General features: G+C 41.3%; 2 protein-coding genes and 1 pseudogene across 2 annotated transcripts in view; 1 reads left to right on the top strand and 2 right to left on the bottom strand.

The window, feature by feature from the left end:
• The first annotated feature begins 406 nt into the window (after positions 1-406).
• On the top strand, positions 407-20,182 carry LOC148894553 (arginine and glutamate-rich protein 1-B-like). Its single transcript, XM_089002595.1, has 4 exons — positions 407-959; positions 3,929-4,154; positions 6,676-6,759; positions 18,781-20,182. Exons 1-4 carry the CDS (start codon positions 640-642, stop codon positions 18,943-18,945), a joined length of 795 nt encoding a protein of 264 aa, XP_088858721.1. The 5' UTR covers positions 407-639; the 3' UTR covers positions 18,946-20,182.
• LOC148894551 (uncharacterized) overlaps positions 7,374-21,353 on the bottom strand; it is a 133,005-nt gene continuing 119,025 nt past the window's right edge. Inside the window, exons 2-3 of the mRNA XM_089002593.1 lie at positions 9,001-9,497; positions 7,374-7,792 (exon numbers count right to left, since the gene is read on the bottom strand). Of these exons, the coding sequence (XP_088858719.1) occupies positions 7,374-7,792; positions 9,001-9,497 (916 nt within the window). The remainder of the gene's footprint in view (positions 7,793-9,000; positions 9,498-21,353) is intronic.
• Positions 10,719-12,250, bottom strand: LOC148894554 (general transcription factor II-I repeat domain-containing protein 2A-like; annotated as a pseudogene).

Genomic DNA, 21,353 nt, shown 5'->3' with positions numbered 1-21,353 from the left:
GCAACGAAAGTCCAAAGCGTCCTGCAAAAAAAACAACAACAAAAAAACAAGATATGAATGTAAATTTCAGTCAAGTTGGTAAACTGACTATTCTTGGATAAGAGCAAGTGATCGTTGCAATTTAGGATTACGTAAAAGACCACTATAAAGCAACTATTGACACAATACAGACAATTCATTTGTAAGGTTAAACAAAAGACAATGTAAAAAAACAAAATACATTTTTATACAAATTGAATGTATAAATAAACAATGAAAACATTTTGTGTGTTTTTTTACTTCTAATTTACACTTTTGTAACGCTCACATTATTTTAACACGTACCACAGAGACGCGAGTACGAAAATCTCCCGAAGCGGTTCAGAGGAGTGGCTCCGGAAAAAGCCGAATCGAAACGAACCCCGCTGTGCATGACGGGAAGATAGTATTCGTCGAATCGCCATATTTGCTTGCTCCAAGCTAGCAAGCTGCATACAACAGCTTTCGAATGATAATTTCTGCTAAACAACGATTTTAAGTGGTTACGATTGTTAATTCTAAACAATAACTTAAGATAGTCGTTTGTTATACACACTTCTAGATACTTTCCATCCATTAGTTGTACGTCTTGGTCAGCACCCGACGAGTGGAGTGGTCAACATGGGCCGCTCTCGAAGCCGAAGTTCATCCCGGTCCAAACACTCCAAAAGCAGTAAGCACAGCAAGAAAAGGAGTCGGTCAAGATCCAGAGACAGGCCAAAGAAGCGCTCCAAGTCAAGAGAATCGAAGAGGAACAGACGCAGAGATTCTCGTTCGCGTTCCCGTTCTGCCACAACCTCATCTCGCAGGGACAGAGCGCCATCCCCGCCTGAGCGCATCGACATTTTCGGAAGGACATTGAGCAAAAGGAATGCCTTAGACGAAAAGCAGAGAAAAGAGGAGGAGGAAAGAAAAGCTGAAATGGAACGGCAAAGAAAAATGTGAGTATATTGCACAAGACAATAAACAGGTGGTCGTCACTTCCATATCAGCGACAGAGACAGCTACATGCTATGCTAACCTGCTGAGTTAGCCTTGTTCTTTTTGACAACGCGAGCCTTTAGCACATAGCTAGAAGGCCTCGATTGCATGCAATCAACTACACAACGCGGTTAAGTTTAAACATTGTTTCAGCAATATTTTGTAATATTTTATTTGATCGGTCGTAATTCATTGAGTCGTGCATTCATCTTCCTTCATCTTACACGAGGGTTGGGTGCTGGAGCCTATTCCAGCCGTCTTCGGGCAGTAGGCGGGGGACACCCTGAATTGGTTGCCCGTCAATTGCTGGCCACGCAGAAACAAACGACTAGTCACCGTCGCATTCACACCCCGGGACAATTTCGAGTGTTCAAGCAGCCTAACATGGACGTTTTTGGAATGTGGGAGGACCCGGAGGAAACCCACGCCCTTTGCACTGTGAAGTCTGCGTGCTAACCACGTGGCTGACGGTCCTAATTCCATTTTACCTATTTGTTTCATTAGAATCGGTCACTGAATTGATTAGTGGGTTGTTTCGCAAATTGCTTCAATCGTTAACAATGGATATGACGACAAAATCAATATTGATTAATTAATATATTTTTCCCACCATCAATACCATTGTCAGTGGAAGAATCTGGAAGTGAACAAAGCAGTGTTACAATTTTGTCAACATTATTTGGGAGTTACTGACTGTGTCCAGCATTGTGCAGCTCTTTCAGGACTTGGAACGGATGTATTTTCAGTCAAAATAGGGGACAGAAACGAATATGCGATTAACGCCGTTTCTGCAGTGTGAGCCTCGTCTACCTTTTTGCTTAGCTGCGAGGTTAGTTGACACTTTTTGGCAACTTCAAATTGGTTGTTATGCAAAGTTTGCATGTGTCAGCAAAACACCAGTATTTTTTGAGGGTAAAGATGACATTCTGCTGCACATCTGTTAAATATTGAATTAGTGCATGGAAATCCTAAAGTTCTCTTTCATCTGTAACTGCTTCAGACAACAAAATGTATGCAAAACAAGTGATTAAGCTTGAATGACTGACTGTAGGTGTTGTCGTATTATTTTATTTTGACTTAAAGATGGTGCCGCAAGAGTCGCTGCCTTTAGCAGCTCCTATATTTTGTTATTTTACTTCTTCCTTTCATACCTTTACTGCTGTCAATGGGGAATTTATCCATTGTGAGACCAATAAAGGTTTTTATTTAGTCTTAAGTTATGGGTCCTGTTGGTACAGTGGTTTGCACGTTGACCTCACAGTGCAGAGGTACTGGGTTAAATTCCATCTCTGGCCTCCTTGTGTGGAGTTTGCATGTTCACTTTTCTCCACGTCCCCAGGTTTCGTCCCACATTCCAAAGAACATGGATGCCAGGTTGATTGAACACTGTATATTATCCCTATGTGTGGGTGTGGTGCAGATGGTTGTTTGTCTCCAAGTGCCCTTGGATTCGCTGGCAACCAGTTCAGGGTGTCCAATCCCATCCATCAACTGCCTCTCGACAGATGGGATTGGCTCCAGCACCCCTGGCCCTCATGACCCTTGCGAGGATGAGTGCATCAGAAGATGGATGGGTGGAAATCATCACATTCAAAATAAAGCGATCGGATATTCCGCTGCACATGTTTTAACAGTCAGGTCTTATTTTTCAGAGAGGAGTCTAAAACAGACCTGTCTAATGTGATCACACAAAAATGTAAAACTGGTCGAAAGGTGTCAGTTGTCACGCACGTATATTCATCCCATATTGTCACTGAGTAGAGCGAAATAGCCAATTTGGAGATTAGATAATGTCCATAAAAGTTTACAAACATTTTCCCCAGAGGTTTCTTGTCACAGGGAAATTTGGAACATGTCCGTGTTAGTGAATCAGTGGTATTTGCAAAAAAGTCATGTACATTTGTAAACAGTCGTAAGACATTGCCAGTTCCTTATGATTCGTGAAGCCCGGAAATAACATAATCAGGGCTATCAATATACAGTGTACATCAACCCATTTGTGCGCATCATTTGCAAGCATCTTCTGCTGTAAAGACTGTTGTTAAAAAATATTTAAAAAAGATACAGTGAACCCTCGTTTATCGCGGGAGATACATTCCAAAAATAGCCCGCGATAGGTGAAATCTGCGAAGTACAATGTAGTCAGCTTTTTTTTTATAATGCAAAACTTTACTTACTGCAGAATGAAACAAAAATTAAAACCTTCAGAGTTTAAAGAACGGTGTTGTAAAACAATATTTTGCTGCTGCGCCTATTCGTCCTGACTGCGCTGTAGCGTCTTTTTCTAATGAAGGAGTCTTTCTCTGAGAGAAGAACATTGTTATCGCTAGTTGTTGGCACTCTTTCTTTGTTTTTTTTTTTAGAATAGTGAACAGCTCATGGACAATGTTCAAAGACAGTGTTTTTGATTTTATTCTGCTCTTTTTGCAGTGTTGTTTCTTTTACTTTGTTTATTTGCACATTTGCATGCCATTAATAAAAAAAATCCCCTGAAAAAAATGCACTGCGATGCACTGAGGAGTTGGGGAGTACCCGATCCCCGTTTAAATCAGTTTGAAAGCCAAATATTAGATCGGTGGAGGTTTGCAAGTGTGTGTGCATGCGGTGAATGTTTTTTTTTTCTCCCCGCTGGGGTTCATTCACGGACGAAATTGGCCTAAAATACACTGAGTAACATTTTCTCCCCTGATTTTTCCATCTCGATCGTAAGTTATTCCCCAGTTTCAAGTTAAAACTACTGCAATAAATAATTGTTGCATGATTTTATTGGTGTTGCATCTATGCTTTTCTGGCAGTTACATTTTTATGATGGGCAAATTAGGAGCTTGGGGATAGCTGATTTCTATTCAGGTGATTTCCTCTTGGAAAAATTGGAGCATATCTCTCATCATCCATCAGTCATTTTCACCACTGCTTCTCTGTCTCGTAGTCGGCAGCAGGAGATTGAAGAGAAGCTTATCGAAGAGGAGACGGCTCGGCGAGTGGAGGAGCTGGTGGCCAAGCGGGTTGAAGAGGAGCTGGAAAAGCGTAAGGACGAGATTGAGCGGGAAGTGTTGCGTCGCGTCGAGGAGGCAAAGCGCATCATGGAGCGACAGCTGCTGGAGGAGTTGGAGAGACAGCGACATGCTGAGTTGGCAGCACAAAAAGCCAGAGAGGTAACGCTCGGTCGTTTGGAACGCAGCCCCTCCGTTCTCTCTTTACTACCCCAACCGATTAGCCTCCGGTCACCCTCTCCATCTGAGACTGGGTGGAGAATGTGTATTTGGAAGGCCCTTCTTCCAGTGTCCTGTTGAGAGATGATAACTGACCCTTGTTAGAACATTCACTGCCAATGGGACTGTTAAGCCCTATTTCCAACAAGCTTGACATTGTGGGTCAGTTTCAAACATTTTGCTTCCATTGTCTTCTGAAAGCTGTGAAGGCTGTCTACTGATAAATTTTCTGGCGCACTGCTGCTTGGATTCAATCCTCGACACTGGAGTTTTGATGGTGACGATCAACGAATCATCCCAATCATCAGGGAGGGTTAATAGTTTTTGTCTTGATTCAATTTCTGCATAGAATTTACTTGGTGGTTACACGCTGCTTGAAATCATTGTATTTACATATCACAGCTATTACCATCCCATTTACAAAGGCAACAGTTGAATAGCACTTTGAATCTGGGTTTCTGTTCTGAACCACACCGGCAAGCCTTGATGCTTTGTGGAAACATTAAACTCTATCAAAGTGGCATCTTCAGGAAGATGCTTTAACTTTCATGCTTAATTTTATCATTACATTTAGCATACAGGCTAAGGGTATGCAAAATCACAATGATTTTGTAGTTGTGCAATAATCCCGTATCATAATAACAATAATACATTTCATTTTTAAGTGTCTTTCAATTGGAGAGAGCTAAACAAGTGGATACTGAGAAAAGCCATTATACATCTTTCCTTCAAAATACATTGAATGTAAAATCTAGTGCATGTATCCAAAGAAATTTTACTCTATTAAATGCAACAATCAAATTGTTTTCCTATCTGACACCATTATATTATTAAAGATTATCAGTTTGACCGTGATAGTATTAATTCTACAATTACTTAAATTCAAAAATAACCTTTATTTTAACAGATGTAATAAAGTGTGTCGGGAGATACATAATGATGCCGTATTACATTTCCTTTGTTACCAGCATTTGGAAAATTATTTCAAAGTCAACGCACTAAATCAAATCAAGATCATGATAAAGTTCTTAAAATTTGTTGAAAGGAAAAAGCAGAGATTTGTTTCCTCTCAGTCCAACCACCAAAGGCATTAAATGTGATGGAGTGTCGATTTAGCAGACAAAACCAAATGAGCCTAATGACCCCTTCTTGCACATGGAGCAGAATCGCCAGCTATTTTTAGGATGAGAGCTGCAGTCTGTGTACCATCTTTGCCACTTGGAATTAATCTGGAACCCATATTCATTTAAAATAAGGCCTGGTCAAGTGCTCACGCCGCAGCCGTTTCGAACCAGATTTTCCGTCTACTCACTCACTGTATTCACTGCGTTTTTGTGTAATTAGCATTGCTTTTTTATATTTTTTTTAAAAAAGAACGTTCCATATAGGTCTTTTTAATTTGACATCTTTTCTTTCTTATTTTTGACACAAATAAATTGTCTTCTGTATAACAAGTTAAATTTTTGTTTTACATTTAATTGCTTATAACACTGATGCATTTTTTCTTCCCTTATAAGAACAAAAAACGTACTGTGTTTTACTCATGACTTGCTTCCTCTATAGGACTGTTTGTTAAGATTGATATTGTTATTTGTAACCACTTTCCTAACTAGCACTTGACCTGAGCTGGCCTGCAGCCTTTCAGCTCAGCTGTGAACTTGTGTCCTGTTCTGTAAGTGTTACCGTGGTCCGGTTCTTCGTGAACCCACACCCCCACACACAAACACCATCTAGTGCTGGTCTCTCCGTTCTCCGCTATCATCCGGGGATGTGCTGCTGCACAGAAATGGAAAAACAGAACATGAATTGCGAGCTGTGGCTGCAGGCTTAGCAATGCAGAAATGGGTAATAAAGAGCAGTACCGCGGATGCGGTCTGGCAGAGTTCCCCACACCTATCTACCTACACGCCCACCCCAGGAGCGTTTCTCTCTCTGCAGGGGCAACACAGTCCGGACGAGACAGTAAAAATACAACTGTTTTATGCGGAATGGTTTCACCGGTTGTGTAGGTACACAGGCAAGGAAAATACGTAGGTATACATGCATTGGTGAGCCAAAACTATTCCCTATTTTATTTTAGTATTTTTCTTGCTTAGGACAGTTTTTGTATATTCTTCTAGATTGTCTGTCATTGATACGTGTTCTTTGAGTGTGATGAGTGGATTTCGTCCGCTTTCTTTTCAAATTGTCAGTTGTTTCACGGTACGACAGAATGCTCCAGATGGGGTTAAACTTCATATTTTATTAGAAAAAAAATGGGAGGGTACAGGGTTCCATTTGGGGCCCTACTCTAAATTTAGAACAATTTGGGGTGGCTGCGAAGAGTGATACGCAGTGGTTATATGCAAGAGATTAAAAACTTTTTTGTGGTTTAAAAAGTGAAATGGGTGTGCATGAATGTGTGGCGTATGAGTGCACCTGTAGCCTGTATGTATGCTAACATGACATTGTGTCATCCATCTAGGAGGAAGAAAAATCTAAGCGGGAGGAGCTTGAAAAAATCTTGGAGGAGAATAATCGTAAGATCGCAGAGGCCCAGGCAAAACTGGTATGTTATCAAAATGTTCTTGTTTTTGATGTCCTCATTGATAAACTGAGAGTTTGACACATAATACAATTGAAACCAAAAGTGTATATATATTACTATAATTTAATAAGGTCAAGACTCCCAATAATTTGACACGCTCCCCCCCGCCCCTCATAAATACGCATTAATCAAGATTGATAATGTACCAGGAACGTGTATAGGTGTTTAAATCCAGGTTTAAAATGCTTCTTTTTTTCAACGGTCTGTATACCTATTTATTTTTCAACACATACACAAGTGCCTGTTGCCAATCATAGTAGCATAACTGCCAACCACTCCGGTTTTGCTGTAAAAACTACAGTTTTCCTGATCCCATTGCGGCTTACGAGTTAATAATGAAAATTGCGGTTTCCAATAGAAACAATGAATAAAAATAGTCAAAATATTAAGTACTGTACTCAACGTTCATTCAAAACACGAGAACAGGCGATCGACAGTGCCCGTTGTTAGCTTCCTTTAGATGAATTGGGCATGCGCGTGGTACGGGTATTTTCTGGAATCCAGAGTAACTGTTCATTCCTGGAATAGTTAGCATCGTTCTTGCACTCCTCTTCTTTTCCCTTCGGCTTTTCCCTTCAGGGGTCGCCACAGCGAATCAATGTCCTCCACCTATCCCGGTTTTGTGCATTCTCATCTCTCACACCAGCTACCTTAATATCTTCTTTGACAACATCCATAAACCTCCTCTTAGGTCTTCCTTTCAGTCTCCTGCCTGGCGGTTCAAGGCTCAGCATCCTTCTCCCTGTATAGTCACTCTCTCTCCTCTGGACATGTCCAAACCATCTCAGTCTGGCCTCTCTGACTTTCTCTCCAAAGCCTCTAATATGAGTTGTCCCTCTAATGTACTCATTCCTGATCCTCTCCAACCTGGTCACTCCCAAAGAAAACCTCAACATCTTCAGCTCTGCTACCTCCAGCTCTGCTTCCTGTCTTTTCTTCAGTGGCACTGTCTCCAGTCCAAACATCGTGGCTGGTCTCACCACTGTTTTATACACTTCCTTTCATCCGAGCTGATGCCCTTCTATCACACATCACACCTGATATTTTTCTCCAGCCGCTCCAGCCTGCCTGGACACGCTTCTTCACCTCTTTTCCACACTCTCCATTGCTCTGGACCAGTGACGTGCAGTCAGTGGAGGCAGGTGAGGCAGTGCCTCACCTGTCATCATGGAAAGCTGTCATGGAAATATCAAATGAAAAAATAAATTAAACAGTTAGATGTATTTAGTGATTTGTACTTTAAAGTTCTTGTCCATTTAACTTCACCGTTTTAGGATTTTTTTTCAAAATCGCTGAATTTTCACATTTACCGTTCAAATACTAAGTAGAGACGAGCGGTGATGTCATTGATGACGTAAGTGCCTCACCAGCCATGAACCTCACCGCACGTCACTGCTCTGGACAGTTGACCCCAAGTACTTAAAATCCTCCACCTTCTTTATCTCTTCTCCCTGTAGCATCACTCTTGCACTTGGATCCCTCTCAATCACACACATATATTCCGTCTTGCTGCGACTGATCTTCCTCTCCTTTCCAGGGCATATTTCCACCTGTTCCCTGTTCTCGCTACAGATCACAATGTCATCTGCAAACATCATGGTCCAAGGAGATTCTTGTCTAACATCGTCTGTCAGCCTGTCCATCACCATAGCAAATAAGAAGGGGCTCAGAGCTGACCCCTGGTGGAGTCCCACCTCCACCTTGAATTCCTCAGTCACACCGACAGCACACCTCACAACTATCCTACAGTCATGATGCATGTCTTGCACCGCTCTGACATACTTTTCCGTCACTCCAGATTTCCTCATGCAATACCACAGCTCTTCTCTGGGCACAGTCGTACGCTTTCTCCAGATCTACAAAGACACAATACAATTCCTTCTGACCTTCTCTGTACTTCTCTATCAGCATTCTTAAAGCAAACACTGCATCTGTCGTACTCTTTTTTTTGGCATGAAGCCATACTGCTGCTCACAAATGTTCACTTCTGCTCTTAGTCTAGCTTCAACTACTCTTTCCCAGAGTTTCATTGTCTGGCTCATCAATTTTATTCCTCTGTAGTTAGTACAACTCTGCACATCTCCTTTGTACTTAAAAATGGGCACGAGTACACTTCGTCTCCATTCTTCAGGCATCTGTTCACCATCTATGATCTTGTTGAATAACCCAGTCAGGAACACAACCGCCACCTCCCCAAGAGACACTTCCATACCTCGATTGGTAAATCATCAGGCCCGAGTGCCTTTCCCCCCTTCATCCTCTTCAGCGCCCTCCTCACTTCATCCTTGCTAATGTTTGCTACGTCTTGGTCTACAACAGTCACGTCTTCTACTCTTTGTTCCTTCTCATTTTCCTCATTCATCAATTCTTCAAAGTACTCTTTCCATCTTGCCATCACACTATTGGCACCTGTTAATGCAGTTCCATCTCTATCCTTAATCACCCGAACCTGCTGCAGGTCCTGACCATCTTTGTCTCTGTGCCTCGCCAGCCTGTAAAGATCAGTCTCACCTTCCTTGCTGTCCAGCCGAGCATACAAGTCATCATAGGCCTCTTGTTTGGCCTTTGCCACCTTTACTTTAACCGTGCGCTGCATCTCCTTGTACTGCTGTCTACTCTCGTCCGTCCTCTCAGTGTCCCACTTCTTCTTTGCTAACCTCTTTCTCTGTATACACTCCTGCACCTCCCCATTCCACCACCTAGTCTCCTTATCTACCTTTCTTGCACTCGATACACCAAGTACTTTCCGACCTGTGTCTCTTATTATGTTTGCTGTAGTTTGCCAGTCATCTGTAAGGACCTCTTGCCCACCCACTGCTTGTCTTACCTCCTTCCTAAATGTCATGCAACACTCTTTGACTTCATCAAAGTCCAACCAAAATTTATCCTTCTCCACCAGCTCACATCGTACTTGTGGGGCATACCCACAAACATTAAACATCACGCCTTCAATTTCTAGCTTCAGACTCATCATTCTATCTGATACTCTTTTTACTTCTAAGACATTCCTAACAAACTCCTCTTTTAAGATAACCCCAACTCCATTTCTCTTTCTGTCTTCACCATGATAGAACAACTTAAACCCTGACCCTAAGCTTCTAGCCTTGTTCCCTTTCCACCTGGTCTCCTGGACACACAGTATGTCTACCTTCCTTCTCTGCATCATGTCAACCAGCTCTCGACCTTTACCTGTCATTGTTCCTGCATTCAAAGTTCCTACTCTTCGTTCTATACTCTTGGCGTTCCATGTCTCTCTTTTCCTGCGGGCACACCTCCCTCCTCCTTCGACCAACAGTAGTCCATTTTCCACTGGCACCCTGAAGGTCAACAGTACCAATGGCGGCCGTTGTTAACCCAGGCCTCGGCCGATCCGGTATGAGATTCATAGGTTTGATTCGCATATTTGTTTTGGAAAAATGTTTATGTCGGATGCCCTTCCTGACACAACCCTCTGTATTTATCCGGGCTTGGGACCGGCACAACAAGACACCTGCTTGTGACCCCTTGTGCCTACATTAGCATCGTTCATACACTAACAAGCGGAAATGCTTACTGCACATGCGCACGTTATGCTTTGATCAATCCGACCGTACGCAGCGATTAAAAAAATATATACAGCTGTACATGTACAGTGAAGAAAATAAGTATTTGACCACCCTGTTATTTGGCTATTTCTCCCACTTAGAAAATTATGGAGGTGTCTGAAATTTTCATCGTGGTGCATGTCCAATGTGAGAGAGATAAACTAAAAAGAAAAATCCAGAAATCACAATGCATGATTTTTTTTAACCGATTAATTGCGTGATATATCTGCAAAAAAGTATTTGAACACCCGAGAAAATGAATGTTAATATTTGGTACAGTAGCCTTTGTTTGCTATAACAGAGGTCAAACGTTTCCTGTAGTTTTTCACCAGGTTATCACACACTGGAGGAGGGATCTTGGCCCACTCCTCCACAGATCTTCTCTGGATCAGTCAGGTTTCTGGGCTGTCTCTGAGAAACACGGAGTTTGAGCTCCCGTCAAAGATTTTCGATTTGGTTCAGGTCTGGAGACTGGCTAGGCTATGCTAGAACCTTGATATGCTTCTTACGTAGCCACACCTTGGTTTTCCTGGCTGTGTGCTTCGGGTCGTTGTCGTGTTGGAAGACCCAGCCACGACCCATCTTCAATGCTCTGAGTGCAAGAAGGAGGTTGTTCCCCAAAATCTCACAATACGTGGCCCCAGTCCAGTGAGACTGACTTGAAGTGATCTTCCAGAAGTGTGTCAGACTGCAGATCAATGAGTTCCATCTGAACTTCACTTGGTGCATCATCCACACTGCATTTGAAGGGAGAAGAAACCATGTACATTTCACGAGCAAGAGTTTTGAAATCTTGAAATCGCCTTGAAAACTCTGCATGCAATGCTTCTAACGTGGTTGAGTACTTTTGGAGGTGATCACCTGATCTTTTGGCTTCCTTAAGTGTTGGCAAGTGGGTCAGAATGTTGACCTTCACTTGGCTTGAGAGAAGCTATAGTTTTCTCATGAAAGCCTTCATTGCACTGTACATCTCATGCACAAAAAGGCCCTTGCTCTGCATTTTGACATTTAGTTCGTTCATTAGTGCAGTCACATCCACAGCGAATCCGAGGTCTGCCAACCAGTCGTTATCTGAAAGTTCTGGGACGTCATGACCTTTCTGAATACAGAACTCCTGAATCTGGTCTCTCAGGTCCCAGACACTTTTCAGAACCTTGCCAAGGCTGAGCCACCTAACAGTGCAGTGATAGCTTATGTCACCATGTTCAGCCTCATTTTCCTCCAACAAAGCAACAAACTGTCTGTGATTTAAAGCTCTCGCTCTGATGAAATTAACTATTTTAGTGACAGCATCAACGACATGTTTCATTTTTAACACTGTCTTACACAACACTTCCTGGTGTATGATACAATGCAAAAATGTCAATTTCTGATCAGGGTTCATTTCTGTCACTTTATCCTGCATTCTCTTTAAAAGTCCAACATTTTTCCCGGTTAGATTTGGACAACCATCTGTTGTCACACCTGCAAGCTTGTCCCATTTCAGTCCTAACATGGCCATACATGCATTTACCTCTCTGAACAAGTCATTACCAGTGGTTGTCCCTTTTATTGACTGCATGGCTGCCAACTCCTCCGTGATTTGAAAGTCGGCGGTTATCCCACGTAAGAAGATGAGCAGCTGGGCGGTGTCACGTACATCGCAGCTCTCATCCAAAGCCAGAGAAAAAAAGTAAAAGTCGGCCGCTCTGTTCTTCAGCTGAAGCTCTAAGTTTCCCGCGATGTCCTCAATCCGCCTCGTTACAGTGCGTCGGGAGAGTGAAACGTTCTCAAACGTGCCCTTTTTCTCTGGGCACATCAGCGCAGCAGAGGCCAATAAACACTCCTTAATAAACTCTCCGTCGGAAAATGCCCTACTTTTTCTGGCGATTTTGTGAGAAATGACATAAATGAAATGACGGCTGCATCTCTGGGAGTGTGAAGTTTAGTGAAACATCCTTGTTGGGTTTGTAGTTTTGCAAGCAATGCATCAGACACCCTTGCACGCTCTTCACCAGACAGATTTCTGTATTTATCTTCATGCTTGGTCGTGTAGTGGCGATTCAAATTATATTCTTTAAACACAGCAACCTTTGTACCACAGACTAAGCACACTGCTTTACCTTTAATTTCTGTAAAGAAATATTTGGCAGTCCATGTCTTGAAAATACGGCATTCGTTATCAACTTTTCTTTTCTTGGGGTGTGCCGACATCTTGAGCCTTGAGGGTAACCTGGCGAACAGAATCGCCTTCACTCACTTCCGTGTATACACGTAAGACTCTCGTGTATATACACGTAAGACGTAGAGTCTACGTCGTGCATACGTAATGACCTAACGCTTTTCAAAATAAAAGTTACATCATTTTTTTGTTTAATTTATGGCGTTTATGATTGGCCTCACGCGGGCCGGACAGGGACGTACAAAGGGCTGGATGTGGCCCGCGGGCCGTAATTTGCCCAGGTCTGACCTACAGTATCCTTGGAAATGGTGGTCCCAGCTCTTTTCAGGTCATTGACCAACTCCTGTCGTGTAGTTCCGGCCTGATTCCTCACCATTCTTAGAATCATTGAGACCCAACCAGGTGATATCTTGCACGGGGCTCCACTCCGATTGAGATTGACCGTCGCTTCTTCCATTTTCTAATGATTGCTCCAACCGTGGACCTTTTTTCACCAAGCTGCTTGGCAATTGCTCCGTAGCCCTTTCCAGCCTTGTAGAGGTGTACAATTTTGTCTCTTGTGTCTTTGGACAGCTCTTTGGTCTTCGCAATGTTACAAGTTAGTCTTACTGGTTGCGTGGAGTGGACAGGTGACTATATGCAGCTAACTACCGCAAACTGGTGCATCTGATTCAGGATGATGCATGGAGTGCAGATGGACTTCTACTGGGCGGACTAACAGGTCTTTCAGGGTCAGAATTCTAGATGATACACGGGTGTTCAAATACTTATTTGCAGCTGTATCACATGCTTTTAATGTACGTTTACGTTTTGTAGCGTCATACATTTTGTTAGCTTATTTTGAATCTTTCTTCTGGGGCTTAGGTTTTGGCTTGATGCCTAACCACTTATCCATTTTCTTGTGGTCTCTGTGCGTCTACTTTGGAAAATGATATGCAAATGCACCCGAAAGCACGAAGTTATTTGATGCAGGCTTCGGATTGGCTGCAGAGTATGCAAATTACCAAACAAACAGAAATTCCAAAATTTCCAAACCGAACGAAGATTTCGAAATTGGAATAAAGCAAACGTTTGAGTTGAAAAAAAATCTTTGTTTTTTTCCCCCCCTTGAAAAAGGCCACGTAGGCGGGAACCTTCTATAAGTTGTACGCCCGACATAAAAGTTGCATGCCTCGGGCGTCCGAGCAGACGTTATTTCAGACACTGGTGTAACCCTGAATATCGGAAATGAAAACAAATGTATCTTTTTCATTAATTTTATGTCATTTGCTAGAATTATTTCAGTTTTGCCAACAGCCACGATGAGAAAATGATTTTACTCAAACCATTTCATTATTTTCTTCAAAGTCATGATTTTCCATCTCGTAAGATTACTCTACTTTTAAACTTTGTAGAAAACCAGATGATGACCTTTGTGATTATTGGGATGGTTTATTGACGGCATTTGCCTTACAGTTACTCTTGAGGTTTTACGTCTCTTTATGCAACATCACAGGAACATCAAGAAATCAGCTGAGATATCAGCAACTCAAGCTTGTGGATATGCACAAGTCTTGTGCATTTTTCCGTTGCCTGAAGGTCAGGGACAAACATTAAACTGCTTTAAGTTGAGGAAATGACAAAGCTGGCATTGGACCCTGATTTAAAACAATACTTTACACATTTAATATTTTAATTAGAACTGTGAGCAACTATAAAGTGTCTTTGCAGCTCTGGCAACGCTGGGGGACTTGCACATACAGCTACTGTAAAACAATCTCTAAGATATACATGTGAGTCCAAAGTTTTATCAGTATTCATCCAGGTCCAACAGCAGATTTTTTTTTTTTTTTTTTTTTGCAAACTGAATCTCCACAGCAGCGACCCCCGATGGTATGAAGCTCCTTCATAATATCACTACAAATTTGTTTTGAGTGGTATTGAATTCAAGCCTAATAGCCACACTGTTACGTTTCAGAACTTTGCAGATGCAATGACGATTGTAATTGGTCTGTCCAAGGCCTGCCTCTCCCACCCCCGTTGCTCACAGGTCATATTTGGGATGACAGCTAAAGTTGTAAAAAAAAAAGTGGGGATGTATTTCTTTGGTACTACACTGTTGAAGAAAAACTCAATGTTCTTTATGTGGCCAAATGCAGTAGAAAAACAGCAGCCTTCTGTAGTGCAAACCTCCAGTTTGGTTCAGTGTACTGTGGTAAACATGGGCCAAGAAACAAAGTTTCTTTGGTATAAAATATTTCCCCAAATGGAACACACTCAACAAAATATGTATATTTAACTTAAACTATTCAGGACATGACACAACCCAGGAAAATTAATTTATTTAAATTCCTCTATCACTGACATTCCTTTTAGTTTACTGCAGCTTTCATACATCACCATGAATGGGCTACAGGACTTTCACTGAAGATACATCAGAAATCTAATTTCCCGGGAAAATAATTTGATTACTCCCTCAATTTAAAAAAGTGGAGTTACTGAAACTTGTACTTCAAACTAAACCAGAAAAAGCCTGATTAATATGTGAGTCACTCAAAGGAGTTCTCTAACAGCAATGTTTTACAATCTTTTTTGAGCTAAGGCACATTTCTTTCATTGAAAATATCCCAGAGCACACCACTACCTAAAAATGTGAAAATAAGTTTATTTATACAATTAAGTGTGGTATTGTTACAGTAAGTTTTTTTACATTGAAAAACACTATATTATAACATATTGAATAGAAAATTAACATAAATCCAATATTTGGTGCATTCATTTAATCGCAAGTAAAATATAGTTAATTAGATCTTTAACTTGCTCAAGGTCACATTTTTTCTTTATGACAACCTATTCTTATTCTTCCAGTCATTTGCATTCTCCCACAGTATTATACTGATCCATTTCCCCATCTTTAGTCTTTGTACAATTCCAACATCATTCAAATTACTTTTTGCTGAATGTGCTGCTTGAGTTTAGCCAACTTCCATTTCGTCCATATTTTTCCATAGTAAAATTCGCTTAAAAGTTTTAGCCTTGCATTTTTTGCAGAGCAGATCTTTCTCACTCGATAAAGAAAAAAATCTCACCCTGTTTCTTTACTTGTTCTTCTATTTGAACTTACTCCGAAATTAGAGCTTAAAAGAACCACAGACCATTCATATTGTGGTTTGGGGGGGGGGGGGGGGGGGTCGAGCAATCACCCTCGTTGCCTGGTTATTTCATTATGATAAAGCATTAGCATGAGTGTCGTTTTTAAATCTGCAAACAATCCCAAATAAACTACACTTGGATAAAAACCCGTCATCGGGCTTGCGGCGGTGATTTTATGTTTAAATACAAGTTAAAGTGTTGTCCCGTTACTCGATACAATAGTGAATTCTAAAAATATAAGAATCTGACATTCCAAAGATATACATTGAGACCTCAACTTATGAACTTAATTGGTTCCCAGACAGAGTGTAAGGCGAAAAGTGTGTATCTAAAAAAAAAATTCCCATAGGAAACCATTAAAATGGAAATAATCCGTTCCCGGGTTTCTATAAAATATACTTTTCAACGAAATAAGCCAGGACAACCGACGTCTCCGGACAAGTTGTGTCCATAATTTGTAAAATGGCTTCAAATCACTTCTACTGGGCGTATTTTAATAAGATTCCACCGCATATAGCTATATTTTACGACTCGCGCTGAACATTCAGGAAGTCTTGTTTTTGAGTTGGTGACGAGTCCTCACGTGACGTCAGAAAAGGACCGCCGTTCACCGTAAAAAAGACGCATTGTTGCGGTCCTTCCATCACGTCAATGTATTTTGCTGTACTGTTTTTTTTTTTAAAACCTTATTTTACATCCAAAAGCCGCCAGCAGAGGGAGTCCAAGCTCCATTGAAGAATTTATCAGCCTGTGGAAACGGGCTGATTCATTCCTCACAGCTCGGTGGCCATTTTATTGCCTCTTTTTGGGTGAGACATTCCACCCCGCCTGTTTGCCTCAAAATGACACGGAATAAATTATTTAATCGATTGCAAACATGTATGCTTTCCTCTTCAGAACTATTTGAATCATATTCATAACTGGATGTGTTACAAGAAAGCATATTATCCGACTCTGAAGCCATTGTTTTTATTCTCCAGCAATGCAAGACGTCTTGGCATGACGTCACAAACTGGGGGCGGAACTTTCTGAAAATGCCCAATTCGCAGCTCAATTTTTTGCAGAATTTGGACACTTTAAGTCATTGTTATTGGTGTTTTGCATTTGAATAAAAATATCATACTGCGTGTTTTGGGTATCTTAGATGCTATAAAACGTTTTTCTAATGTCAGTTAAAAAACAAAGTGACGTCGGTTGCCCTTTAAAACTACACACAACATACGTCTGTGTAAGCTCTCAGTCGTACAGGAGTGGTCCATCGATGAGAAGGTTTCTTCAGCCGTCATCTGTACAAATGTGAAGGTTTCGGACGTTTCGCCTCCTATCCAAGAGGCTTCGTCAGCGAACTAAAGTCTGACTGGTCGTATCGGCCCTATTTATATATCCCTAATGTCCAGACATGGTGGCGCCGGACACAGCTATGATAGGTCCCTACTCTCAGGTTGGGGGGGCAGAGGACCCCTCCCTGTGGCCCCACTGATTGTTCCTACACTCCCACCGGTATCACCTCATCAGCATAACAACCCTCATCCTCATCAGCACTGAATGTAGAGAAAAGGAGTCAAAACATATCAGTGCTAGTACTAGCACTGAAGGTAGAGAAAAGGAGTCAAAACATATCAGGAGAGCACTCACTAACTGTGGGTACCCTCAGTGGTCATTCAACAAATGTCGGAAAGAAAGAATAGGGAATGAAACCAATAATTCTCAAGATACAAAAAGGAGAGGAGTAGCAGTACCGTACATTGCAGGAGTTTCTGAAAAATTACAAAGAGTCCTTTGGCAACATAAAATTCCTACTTATTTCAAACCGATAAACACGTTAAGCGTTAGTGCATCCAAAAGATAGGCTACCAAATGAAAAACAAAGTAATGTAGTTTATTCCATACATTGTAAGAATGAAAATTGTAAAGAGCAGTACATTGGGGAGACTCAACAAATTCTAAAAAAAAAGACTATCAACATCGCAGGGATAATATAAGTGGACCTCAATCGGCAGTACATTTGCACCTAAAAGCTAGCAACCATTCATTTGACGACAATAAGGTTAAAATCTTAGCGAAAGAACATAGATGGTTTGAAAGGGGGGTAAAAGAAGCGATTCTTATAAAACAACAAAATCCTTCATTAAACCGGTCTGGTGGGGTGAGGTTCAATTTGGATCGTTCATACAATAGCCTGCTTAGGCAAAACAGGTTAGGCAACTTTCGTAATGCTGATGAGGGTCGTTATGCTGATGAGGTGATACCGGTGGGAGTGGGGGTAATAGGCCAGTCGTTAGTCAGGAATGTAGGAACAATCAGTCGGGCCACAGGGAGGGGTCCTCTGCCCCCCCAACCTGAGAGTAGGGACCTATCATAGCTGTGTCCGGCGCCACCATGTCTGGATATTAGGGATATATAAATAGGGCCGATACGACCAGTCAGACTTTAGTTCGCTGACGAAGCCTCTTGGACAGGAGGCGAAACGTCCGAAACCTTCACATTTGTACAGATGACGGCTGAAGAAACCTTCTCATCGATACACACAACATACATTATTTTCTGTATAATAAATGTGCTATTGTATTGTAATGAAAGAAATACACTGCATTGTATCATAACATTACATTTGTGATGGACATTTATGGCTTGATGGAATGGCGTTGGACGTCGAAGGTCAAAGGGAATTGCTGTTTGGAAAGAGAGGCGCATTACACGAGGACTGTAAATAAAGTTTTATTTACCTTTTTGATGGTCGTTGATGGCTTATGGAAGGAGAGTCACCTTCCATAAGGACTGTTGGTAACTTAACCTCTGATGCTGTTCGGTCATGTGCTTCCGCCGAAGATCACTCCGCCAGCCGTGGTGGGTGTGTATTATGAAAATAGTGCTTATTATAAGGTTTAATTTTCATAAATTTGACGTTTGTTAGACGAAGTGTTTGTAAGTTGATGTCTCACTATATATATATATGTGCACCATAGCACAATTTCATGTCGGACAATGAGGGGAAATTTGTCTTTTTATAGTGTATGTAAACTAATGCTTTCAACTGTATACAAAATGGCTTGTTTTTCTTGTATTGACATCTTTCAATTTGGGATTACGTTATTTTTCTGTCAGGCTGAAGATCAGTTGCGCATTGTGGAGGAGCAAAGAAAAATTCATGAGGAGCGCATGAAACTGGAGCAGGACCGACAGAGGCAACAGAAGGAGGAGCAGAAAATCATCCTTGGCAAGGGCAAGTCCAGACCGAAGCTCTCCTTTTCCCTCAAGGCCACCGAATGAAGGAGTGATTCCCTTCATCCCCATCCAGCGCTGCTCCTCATCAACTTCAGTCATATGTCAGCGACTCGCTTCATTTTGGAAGTGCTGAACGACGGAAATGAAAGTGGTGCAACTTAGTGTTTAAACTTGCAACCTTGTGAAGGTCCACCCACATCTTGCCACTATGGCATAGAAGAACATCGAGACCTTGATGGACCTGACTACTCCCTTGCCTCAATCTGTTCTTTCTTTTTTTCCTCCAGCCACACATAAAAACTCAAGTTTGTGCTTTTGTCATGGTTTTTTAATTAGTTTTTTTTAGTAATTATGAATATTTGATGAAAAATGCTTTAACATGACCGTAAAGTAAGTCTTAACTCAGTGTAATGAGTAATTGCTGAAATCATAGCAGCAAATGGTCCCGGAAGAAGAGGAATAATTATAACGTCCAGTGACTCGCAGTGACTGTAAAGTGTCGCGTGCAGCTTGGGAACTGGCATTATTTATTTTTTTTAGGCTTAAAAAATACGACTCTGGCAACAAATCACAGCAGAGCGTTGATTATTTTTTCTGTTTTAAAATCTCAATTATCTGTATAATTTGGCTTATCTATGTTGAATTCGCACTGGTCTTGTTATTTTGTTATTGTCCTCATTGGAATTCATTCAGTATCACTAAAATGAAGCCTCACACCCGAGCTGTCGAGAACCGACACTTCGATGCAATATTAGATTAATTTTGTTCTTCTGCCCTCATAAGTGATAAGTAGTGTAAAAAGTGGAGACTCAGCTGTTCTTTCTGAGTGATGTCATATTGTGAATCCCCCGTGACATGCTTATTCCCTTTCAACCCTTCATGTTTCAAAACAATCACCTCTCAGTAAACAGGTCCCACAGTAATAACTTTTTTTCCAGAAATGTCAACCTATACCGTTTATGTTCTTTAGCCCTGTTATGTAAATTAATTTGGATAGTTGCATCGCTTGGTATTACTGGAAGGGTAGAGGATGGCCAAATTCAGGTAAGGTATGGATTGAGGTCAGATTGTGTGTGTGTGTGCGTGTGCGTGTGCGTGTGTGTGTGTGTGTGTGTGTGTGTGTGTGTGTGTGTGTGTGTGTGTGTGTGTGTGTGTGTGTGTGTGTGTGTGTGTGTGTGTGTGTGAGATGAGTTGACCTCAGGTGGGTATAATGATTTAGTTGGGTGTCCTTGTAACTTTTTCAGTTGTTGCCAGAATTGACCAATAAACCCATTGAGACATCTTTATTGTTGTTCTTAAAAAAAAATCACAAAATTCATTGTCCATAACCCAAAATATGCAATTAAATAACATCACTGGCCATCTAATCCTCAATTCAACATGCGCTTGCCTTATATTAAACACATTTTTCCCAAAATGATGTTGCTTACATGGTGACAGGTCACTCCAAAACCATTTTGTTGTGCAAGATTTTTTTTGTATTGACCTGATATAACATTGTAAAACACATTTTGCCATACATGTTCAAAATCCAAATGTGTGCTATATTCTAGGTATTCTCTCATCCTTTGGTATATTGTTTTGGGTTACATTATAGAGGTGGATTGTTATTTGACATGGTTACCTTATGGAGGAGGGTTGTTATTTGACGTGTTATTTGACCTGTGTTCCTTGCTTGGCTTGGGATCTTTCATGGCCCGTGAAGCAGACTGCCAGGTCTACGTCTCTATTTAGGCAAATTATATATTTTGTACTCTGTTGAATCCCAAATGCACATATTTCTACACATTCGTCCGATGGAGGTCTGAACAGTGTTGACGTTTTAATGAAACCTTTAACACTAAAATACCGACGTGTTTATTTCGACGCACTTGAACTGTCATTGGAGAAACAAAAACAAGACCGGCCGGCGCTACCGTTCCGTCGTTCTCAAAGCCTCCACTGCTCTTTCCGTGCTCAGTCGAAGCGAGACCGAGTAAAAATACTGTAGTTGTCATTTCCTTTGCTGAACCCCACAACCAAAATTCATAATATATAAATATCGACTGAATTATACTATCCAATAAATATATATCTTGGATAGGAGGCGAAACGTCCGAAACCTTCACATTTGTACAGATGACGGCTGAAGAAACCTTCTCATCGATGGACCACTCCTGTACGACTGAGAGCTTACACAGACGTATCCAATAGTGGATATACTATACTGTACAATACATCCTAGCGCTTTCACAGCAGTGGCAATTCTGAACAATTAGACAATCCTTTCGTAGATAATAATTCCGTATTTTTTATGCACAAAATGTGAAATTGAGTACACGTGTTGAAAACAAATAAATTCAAAGCAAAAAAAACTTTTGTCCGCGTGTCTCACAGCCTTATTCCTTTGTCAGGCATGCCATTTACCACCAGGCATGACGACCTATTCCGACTTGTAAGTAGGTGATCAACCA

The sequence above is a fragment of the Hippocampus bargibanti genome, linkage group LG08, assembly GCF_051943395.1.
Source record: "Hippocampus bargibanti isolate YZ-2025 linkage group LG08, ASM5194339v1, whole genome shotgun sequence".
NCBI classification, from domain to species: Eukaryota; Metazoa; Chordata; class Actinopteri; order Syngnathiformes; family Syngnathidae; genus Hippocampus; species Hippocampus bargibanti.
Note: the sequence above shows the minus strand (reverse complement) of the source record. Positions and strands in the feature narration are given on the sequence as shown.